The 10,445-nt window shown below is 32.4% G+C and overlaps 2 protein-coding genes across 2 annotated transcripts; one reads left to right on the plus strand and one right to left on the minus strand.

The window, feature by feature from the left end:
- The first annotated feature begins 421 nt into the window (after positions 1–421).
- Positions 422–2,721, plus strand: LOC134263954 (myb/SANT-like DNA-binding domain-containing protein 4). The gene is made up of 4 exons (XM_062746300.1): positions 422–808; positions 1,308–1,375; positions 1,578–1,727; positions 2,044–2,721. Exons 1-4 carry the CDS (start codon positions 618–620, stop codon positions 2,364–2,366), a joined length of 732 nt encoding a protein of 243 aa, XP_062602284.1. The 5' UTR covers positions 422–617; the 3' UTR covers positions 2,367–2,721.
- Positions 2,722–5,609: 2,888 nt separating this feature from the next.
- LOC134263955 (putative nuclease HARBI1) lies at positions 5,610–8,588 on the minus strand. Its single transcript, XM_062746301.1, has 4 exons — positions 8,153–8,588; positions 7,530–7,642; positions 7,216–7,327; positions 5,610–6,198 (listed from the first exon to the last, which is right to left on the minus strand). The coding sequence occupies exons 1-4, from the start codon at positions 8,586–8,588 to the stop codon at positions 5,801–5,803; spliced, it is 1,059 nt and encodes a 352-aa protein (XP_062602285.1). The 3' UTR covers positions 5,610–5,800.
- Between the last annotated feature and the right edge of the window lie 1,857 nt (positions 8,589–10,445).

Below are 10,445 nucleotides of genomic sequence, written 5' to 3' on the forward strand. Positions count from 1 at the left end.
GAACAATTAAGGTTTCCAACCTGTCCAGAGGTAGAGGAAAGTGTCCGAATAAACGCGAGATGACCCGGTGAGCCCTTGGTCGGCCGCGCCCAGTAAGGCTAATCGTAAGTAACATTATGTAATGAACGAACTTTGAACGGACTATGGCGGTGGTGAGTCCCCCTGATAACAACTCGGTCTGTCCCTGAACTTTCCAACACTGTGTAAGGAATTTTTCTTGGTGTTATTTAATTACTTTTATTATAATTTGTGTTTAAGTTATGTTCATTTTGTTCTTTTTGTCTGTTCATTTATATCTGTTAGGTAGTTCATTCATGTTTTCTTTTCAACGAAATTTTTATTTGAGTCAGACCTGGCTCCGGGATCATGAAACTGTCTTAAATTAAAGTCTGAATTTTGTCTTTATTTTAAGATCTAGACTTAGTTAAGATCGAGTACTTAAATGGATCACAAAACGATCTTAACAAAAACTTTGTTAAGATTCGTCTTAGTCAAATAAAAAGAAATGGTCATAGCAACTCACGTGGAGTTTGGCGCGTATACGGTAAATGTGGAACTCTCTAATGTTTAGGAGATACAATATTTTCGTCTGCATACATTAGTAACGCTATTGCGCAATGGATGTCGAAGTTCCTGAAACTCCAAAGAAAAGGTCGAGGAAATCAAACTGGGACCCCAGGGACGAAATAACTTTAATCGAAGAGGTACAAAAGCGGGAGAAGATACTATTTGGAAAGTTAGACGGGCCAGGGAGGACGACAGTAGACAAGTCAAAGGCCTGGAAAGAGGTCACTGACCTAGTCAATGCGTAAGTGTTGACATATTTCCCCAAATCATTATACAATGCCACAAAATAAAACTTCGATGAAAACTTATCTCCAATATTGAAAAGAAAACCAATGGTGTTTAAAAAAATTACTAGACTGTGGCAGTTTCAACGGGTTTGAACTTACTATCAGCAATGCAGCTAGACCTATGTATACAGTGTAGGCTAGGCCCTAGTTGTTTTCATACGACAACACAACCAATAAGCACTAGCAAAGTCTAAAAAAGAAATTCGGACTGTGCATTATAACAGCTGATTATTAATCTTTAATCTTATGCAAGATACAACAGTCTCAAAATTTTTAAATAGTGCATATACAGTAGAATAACAGAATTTACAAAAGGGGAAACCCGAAAGCTATAAATAGCAATCGCAATGTACATTATAAATCATTGAAATGGAATATTAAAAATCAACCACAACTGCAATAAAAAGCAAATTTTGTTAAAAACTAGTAGATTCATGTTTTTTTTCCCCATAGTGGAAGTACAATAATTTGCAGAGATGTGAATGAAATAAAAAAGAAATACCAGAACATCAAACAGAAAGGTAAATAACACTCTTCTGATAATTTGTATATATACAAAAAAAAAACAAGTATAAGATGTACTTTTTTTTTTTTTTACAAAATATTTAGGCTTATAAGTAAAAATTAAAATACAGTTGATTATATAGCAGTGCATGCCCAAAAGATTTTAAGATTTATATATGTCACCATTTTATCTAACATCTATATTGTCATTAATTGTAGCAAAAGAAAAAAGAAGTGCCATTTTGAATCCTAAAACAGGGGGAGGGAAAAAACCAGCATCACCGAATGCAAGTGAGCAGTTGTTGTTGGACAACTTAGAAGGGAGACCGAGTCTATGTGGCCTTGCCAGTGGAATAGACACTGCAGCTGGTAATGAAGAAATGAACATTATAGCTTTAAATGCATATTGAGTGACGTTATTATTATGAATCTTATTTAGTGTATGGTTAACTATTTTATTATATAAAAAAGATGAATTTTACAGGGTTTACTTTTGTTGATAGTCATCAGTAATGTAATAAAATTATGAATTCAAAAATTCACACTAATTACAAGAAAATGAGATATGAATTTGAAAATATATATTCAAAAATTTATGTAAATTTTCTATGTTCCCACAGCAGGGGCATGCACATTTGTGGGCATTACGCCAAAATTAGTTGAATAAAAAAAATCATTCTTTCAGAATCAGTTGTGGATTTCTTGGATGACAACCATGCCTTGCATGAATTTGATTTGACCAGCGAGACCACTCAGCTTGAGCATTTAAATTTAATGTTTCCACAAACACAGCCTCTGCCCTCCACATCTACTACTTCATCAACAGAGTTTCCACTAAAAGTAACGTCAGAAATGCTTCTTCAAGAAGAACTCATTAACATCAGAGAAAGAAGAAAGCTCATTAAGGAACAACAACAGCTAGTCCATCTTCAAAAACAACATGTAATGTTAAAAATTAAAGAGAAAAATCCCTCCTTCAATTTCGAACACTTTATGAATGAAATGTAAATATTATGAAATATATATAGCAATAACTACAGGTTTTGCATGTGCAATGTGCCTGAGATCACAACATATGAATTAACATCCATGTGTTTCAAACAAAGAAGTGACACATGCCTTGATTTGGCTTAATATTGTATTGCCGTAATGGGAGGGGTATTGCATGGGTGTTGATTAACATTTGTTGTGACCTCATAGTTGATTTTTAAGAGGTTTTCTGATCACAATTTATCTGGCGTCCATCAGATCTGTAAACATAACTTTTATTTTATGTTTTCTCTCTGCATGGTCCTCTGGCTGAATTATAAGTGTCTCTCTGGTCAAATTAAATTTATATTGGCATGTAAAATGTATTCTTCATACATTGATAACATCCATCCAATATATTTTTCTCATACTGTATGTGTATTTCCAAACTGACATCATTATGATATTTGTATAGATACATGCTTATAAATGGTATATCTCATAAATATGTTGACATGCATTTACTATAATTCACTGAATCTTTTTTTTCTTCTTTGGATATTTTTTTTTATTATTAAATTTGTTAAACACATTACTATCAATATATTGATAAAATTTTTGGCAAGTGGCATTGTATTACTGTTACAGTACTTAACTGTTATAACAACTGCAGTATTATATTTTTCGGAGAGCTACAGTTCTGCAGCTACAATTTCCTTATTAAATGTGATGGTAAGAATAAAAGTATATACAATATAATCTGAACTCATTAGTATGCAGGTTATAGAGGGTTCCTAATTTATTAATGATAGTGGCTTATATTTGCATACTTTAACTTTTCATGGCATTTTTCAATTATTTATGCCTTGCCATCTGCAGTAAAAAATTGTAAAAGTTTTGTAGAGAACTACATGTATCTTTATCATTCATCTTTATAATATATGCATTTCTATCTCTGGTGTTTCAATACTATAAATACTTTGTACTTTTTTGGATTTGGTTACAGACAAATTGTACACGGAATACTAAATCCATCACATGCTGCATTGTAATATTCAGGTAATGCTTGTTGCATATGACTTGTTTCAGTCCAATGTGTTTGTTCAAACTGTTTAGTATCTATGACATATATGTTTTTGTTTTTCTTGACCATTTTCTTTAAAATTTGCTTCTATTAAATGGAAAGAAAAACTGAGTCTTATACAATAAGCCATGTTATATCAATTCAGTTTTTAATCAAGTAATTATGTATTGAAGTTTAAAAAGAACAATAAGACATATTCAATGTTTTCTAAAATTCTTCATTGAGCATTGATATCATTGACAAACAAATAATATAAATCACAATTTTCCTTTTTGTTTTAATTTAGAGATGTTGTACAATTGTGTATAAATATAATTCATTCAGATCATATTCTGCTCTTTCAATTTTTTTAATCTGTATAGTGATATTCAATTTTCTGAATGTTGTTGTTTTTAACACAAATATTAAAATATATACAAGTTATTACATGTATCACCTAGAGTACAATTTCATATTACTGTACATATGTCAGAAACAAATAGGAACATTGAATAATTATATATAAGCTTTAAATTCTTTAATGAACTGTTGTATATATCTATAAATATATTTATTATTTGAACATCTTTCTATATTATTTTCTGTCTGAAATATGACAGTGGTGATGCTTTAGGTTATGTAAAAAACATACATGTTTGGTGCTTCAGATTAACATTACAAAACCTTTCTCATTTTGAAATCAATAGTTGTTTCCCTTTACACAGTAATCCATAATGATGCATGTGCTCAAAAATTGAACTGAATTAAAAACAAAATCTTATTGGAATTTAAAATATAGTACATTTTATGCAGTTGAAATATGAAATATAAAAAAAATGCATTTAGTGCATGTTAAAATTGTACATTGAATTATCAATTTCATCATCCATTTAGAAACTGTTTAAGAATATACCTGTTTTGAAATTAAGGCACAACTTAATGAAGGATAAAATTTGCAAACTAATAGGTTTCATATAAATGAAAAACCAAAATGATTACAGTGCCAACTTTTTTCATAATTAATATTAACAGTTCAATGTGCAAGATATAATTATTATAATAATTTCATGAGAATGGAAATTTTTACATAGTAATTTAACATTATTTCTTTCAAGTGTCATTTGTTTGTAGTTGATATTGTACTTCATTGTTAATGTGAATGAGGAAAGTTGTGCAATCACATTATTATTGTTATTTAAATTGCAATAAATTTGTTATTTTATTTATTTATTTTTAAGTATCTTTTCTCTAAAAGACTAACCCCCCCCCCCAAAAAAAACAAGAGGCTTAGGGGCCACATTGCTCACCTGAGCAATTGAAAAAAGCATACAGCAGATCAGAACTGAAAGTTTACTTGGGGGGGGGGTTGAACTTTAACCCCCCAGGGGGTTATGATTTGAACAAACTAAAATCTACACTACCTGAGGATGATTCCCTATAAATATCACTAAGCATGGCTTTGAAGCACTTGAAATGACGATTTTAACAGCTTTCCCTATATATTCTTATGTAAAACTTTTATCGGCAATTTGGCCCAACCCTACATCCGGGGGTCATGAATTGAACAAACTTGAATCTACACTACCTGAGGATGATTCCACATGGGTTTCATCTTTCCTGGCCCAGTGGTTCTTGAGAAGAAGATTTTTAAAGATTTTTCCTAAGTAAGAGCCAGATTAGGCCAAGGAGAAAGAAGATATGCTCTATATAAGAGATCTCAGACAGACAGATGGATGGGCGGACAAACAGACTGACCACTACAGGGCACCTGCAGAGTGGGGCCCAGACTAATGGCTTTTATGATTCACAAATGTATTATGAATTATTTTTGACAAGCACCTTGACCTTTGAGTTTCACTTACTTTTGAAAAACTTGAATTTCAGCCTTTAGCAGCTTAATGAGCTAGGCAACATGAGTGTTCATAAACAAATCTTAAATTAGTAAAAGTAGGTACCACACAAAAATGAATTTTCCTTATTATAGCTACATGTAAATGTCAAAATAAAGGTAAATATTTCAATATACTAACAGTTGTAATAATTGCAAAATCAGACAGAATGTGCGTTACTTAGAATGATTATACTAGTAATATAACACAGGAATATATTGTAATCTACACTCTATAGTATAATATAATATGTATATTAATTTTCTTAATTTAAATCATAGAAAACAATACCAATGATGTACATGTACTAGGTACAGAGAGTGATACAACAGTGCATTTACAGGTGCATGCAGATGATTTAACTGATACTGGAGAAAAATATTGAAATTTCAAACAGTAATCTAAATCCATAAATTACACTGATGTTTTGTATTGATGGTTGCATAAATTATGTAAGAATTGAAAAAGTTAAAAATTTTGCACTGGTTTCTCATAACTTAACAAGAGCAAGGCCTGAAATGTCAATGATCAAAACACTGTCTGGCAATTATCTCCCTGAATCCAAAGCCATTGTTGTTACCTTGGTTAATCATAATGTTGTCTACATCTGGGCCGGCTATGGTGAGGTCAGCTGGGTCGACAGACACAATGTCTTGCCTCATGATCCCTATGTTGTGTAGAACAACACATGCAACCACGTATTGACAGGCTCTATCTGGGTTTGTTCTCAGGGTAACGGACAGGCAAGGGAATCTTCTTTTCAATATACCAAAAGTTTGCTCTATAATGACTCTTGTTCTGCACAATGCACTGTTGTAACGCTCTCTGTATCTGACATCATTGGTATTGTTATAAGGCGTCATAAGGTATGTCCGGCAGGGGTACCCGGAGTCCCCCAAAAGTATACCATTATGCTGACCTGAAAGATTAAGAAAATTATATTAAAAAAAGATGTTTTTGAAAGTAATGCGCCCGGCGGCAACAAAGTTCAAAAATGGCTATTTTTAGCATATAGGTCACAGTCAAGGTCATAAGGTCATTGACCTTGGTGTCATTTGAAATAACTTGATTAGTGGAGAATGTGATCTAAATATGCAGTCTCTATCTCAAATGGCTTAAAAGTTATTGCTAAGGTATGAAAAAGCTATTTTACACATATAGGTCACAGTCAAGGTCACAAAAGGTCATTTACCTTGATGTCATTTGAAAGAGCTTAATTAGTGGAGTATGCATACAAAATATGAAGTCTATACCTCTCATCAAAGTTTAAGTTTGCAGACAAAAAAATTAATTTTAGCATGTAGGCCACAGTCAAGGTCACAAGGTCATTTATGTTTATTTACTAGGGTGTGATATTGATCTGTATCAGCCCCACAAATCCATATCAGCCCTGCAGGACTGATACAGCTATTGTGATGTCAGTCACATATTCCATATGCAAAAATACTGTAATAGTATTTATTACTTATATATATATATATATAAGGCAATTTCAAGTTTTTTCTATGAGTAGCAACCGCATGCCCATTGGTTTTTGACACCTCATATAAGAAAAAACACACAACATCAGGGGGTCCTGAAATTGATTAATTTAGTTGATTTTTTTTTATTTTGTCAATTTCTCCAAAATATTCTGTACAGTAAGTTATATTGGGTGAATTTAAAGCATTTAATCCCTTGTTTTTGCTTAAGAATAGATATTTCTTCTTTTAAAGCTGTTTATTTAGATCAAATCATTTGAAGAGCGTCATTTTATTGATAATGACTTTTAAGCCTGTGTTTTATGTTTTGGCTTGTTTGTATTTTGCGAATAGGTAGGTAGGTTTTTGAAAGATGTGTGGACGCTAAACAGAGAAAAAACTTGGAATGGCCTAAGTATATGTAATAAATGATTGCCTTAGCTTTAAAAATGTAATTAATTGCATGGAATATTTACCATTCTCAAACTGCTGACAGAGAACACTTTCTCGAAAGACTCTTGAATCATGGCAGGATCCTGGCCATTTTGCAACACAGTTTGTTATAATGAAGTTGGCATCACAGGTCATCTGAAATATGTTTGAAATAGTTGTTTTCATTTGCCATTTTTTCAAAATATATTATTTCTCTTTAAAAATCAATGTAATACATACAGAGTATAAGTAGATTTGTTGCATACCTTATTATATCTTAATTAATTTATATCATTGAAAACTTATTTACCTCCTTTGATATGAAACCATCTTCAATCAAATTAAAAAAAATCATTACCATGACATTTAAAGAATGATATCCTTTTCTGTTGATGTAATCGGGCTCATTTTCAGTAGGAGTTTGGATGCGAATAAAAGTACCATCAACACACCCCAACACACCAGGGAACCCTACAAGTTTCAAAGAATAATATTTCCCTCAGTTTTCTATTTTTATTTTTTAGTTAATTAAACTTTAATTAATTATTTTTTACCTTTTTAAATTTTAAGAATTATACAATTGAAAGAGTATAATTATGAAGATAATGTACCAAAAATAATAAAATGAACATGACAGTAAAATTATGAAATGTAAAAAAAAAAGTTAGGATTTTAATGTACAATATGTGTTATTTTGATGTTACCCCCCCCCCCCTATTTTCTGTCTGATATGCCCTTGTATGTAATTTAGTAACAATACAAAATCATCAAAACATAATATAATGATAATAAAAAATTGCAAGAGATTTTTATTTATTTTCTTATTTTAAGACGTAGGAAACCCATAAATCCCTTTTAAAAAGTGAACTTTGATTGGGGTCGAAAAGTTTGAACCGAAAAGCTTATAGACCGAAACGTGTTGATGTGTTTTCAATGTGAAGGTCACGAACGGATGAAGTGAAAGTTGTCCTCGATTCTTACCTGCGATAGCATGGAATTTTCTTTTGACATTGGTAGCATCTTGTCCTGTGGGGAAACTGATAAAAGCTGCAGCAATGGACAGAAGTGCTGAGGCTACTCTCCTTATGCATCGCCCCGCAGTGGATTTCGACACATGGACGGTGTCGCCTACAACTTGATGAAAAGCACCCGTGGCCACGAACCGGAGGAAAATTAGAAGCTGGAGTATCCCTGGAAGTGCCAAAGACCTCTTGGTGTGATGCTCTACGATCCCATTCACCAGATTATGGATAAATATGATAGTAGGTCGTCTAAACCGATACCTCTCAAATAATTCTTCTTCTGTATGCATACCAAGGGGGTCAAGCCTATCTCTGAACACCCGAGGACGAGGGAGACGTCTTCTTTGGCGATTTTCATGGTTTGTTCGTCTCAAAAACCCAACAAGAGCGGCCATTTTGATAGAACGTAAGATTGATCTTAAAAAATAAAGACTGCCCATAGGCAGTCTTAAAATTTAAGACAAAATTCTAGTCTTAACTCTAAGTCATTTTTTTGTGATCCACTTTAAGATCAATCTTAAATTTTAAGTGCAAATTTTTGGAGTTAAGTCTGACTTTAGATTTAAGACAGTTTCATGATCCCGGAGCCAGGTGTCTAAATTCCCCTGTTCTGTAAATACCGGCCTGTCCCTAAAAACAACTCACAATGCCCTTGACCGTAGTAACCCTGAATATCAATGGCATGTTAAATGCCCCGTCTAAATTTGAACTATTTACGTGATGTTTAAAAGAGTGAGGAGGTCGTTGACAAGTATGTGGAGGTAGAGAAACTCGAGTGGGCCAAGGAGAATGGTATAATGACGGCGGTAAGGACGACAGTAATAAGGATGAATGAGAGCAGCTGTAAATACCCTATACATAACATTACTCTACAGCCAAAAATGCTTATTTTGAAATCATTTGAATTCATTTTTATGTTAGTGTATATGTTTGAATCTGAAATTATGGATTTGGATTGAACTTGAAAGCATGTATAAATTAAGTATAATTTTTTAGAATTAAAATTTAAAAATTCTGGCACCTGCATAGTGAGTATTGCAGCATTTCCATTAAAAACGAATAATATACGTTTTGCTTTTAAAGACTTTGGAAAAAAAATATTTAACACAAGTTAACATTCACTTTTTTCGTGTTTAGGTCATTATAAAATAAAAAAAATATCCTTAAAATATTTATTTTTATGTTTCCCATGTAAGATGATGTTATTATTCTTCAAGATTTGCTGCGGCCTTCAACTCGATATTTAGATATATCGACGACGTATTGTCAATTAATAATGGTAGTTTCCATTCCCATGTCGATACGATATATCGAGCTTGAGGTAAAAGATACCTCAGAGTCCGACACTTCTGTTTCACACTTGGATATTTTACTTGAAGAAGACACTAATGGTAATCTAACAACCAAGCTATATGATATGCTTGTGGCATTTTGTGGTATGTTGGTTCTGTTTGTATATACAGTATAATTTGTCCAAACCGGCTTCCGCCGGTTCCATAAAATTTGGCCGGTTTAGACAAAATCCGGAGTGCAGGAAAAATGCCGGAAAATATCAATTTCGAAAATTTCGTTGTTTATTTACAAGTACATCATATACATACTATAAATAAAATTAAATGATGAAATCAATCAATATTTTGGAGTCTGGAAATTATAAAATAGTCTCACATGACTTACTGTATTTTTTTTATTTGTTCACAAAGTTCGAAAGTCGGGTGAAATGTTACCTCAATCAAAATATACAGGCACGCATAATATAGGCCTACTATGTATCAAGCGGATCGGGTTTCGCTTGTCAAAGACCTCATTCAATGTATTAACAGTAATGCACAATTATTTACGATATGCTAATTATTAGATTGAACTTTTAATTTTTATGAAAAAAATTACGTCTTCCCCATGGCTCCATTTTGAAATACATTCGATTTTCGATCCCGATTTATATTTTGATTTGTAGATCGCGTGCATGTATATATTTTTGTGTTTATGTTATAATGTGGTAAAAGGAGTTAAAACAAAGTTAATTTTTTTAAATTGTAATTTAATCATATAATATATTTTTCAAGTGGGCTGTGTCACCGCCGCATTTCACTGAGTTCGTCTCATGGCACTTATCATGCTAATGTAAACACGGATTATTACATCCACCACGAAAGGTGTTAATTGCTTTGAAGTAAAAAAGAATAATTACCGTTAATTATGAGCAGTTGGGATCAGTATGGCCGTTCGGAATACAGAATAGACAGTATCCG

Source organism: Saccostrea cucullata, unplaced genomic scaffold (assembly GCF_032062105.1).
Source record: "Saccostrea cucullata isolate Sc308-1 unplaced genomic scaffold, CSIRO_AGI_Scuc_v1 ctg479, whole genome shotgun sequence".
NCBI lineage: Eukaryota > Metazoa > Mollusca > Bivalvia > Ostreida > Ostreidae > Saccostrea > Saccostrea cuccullata.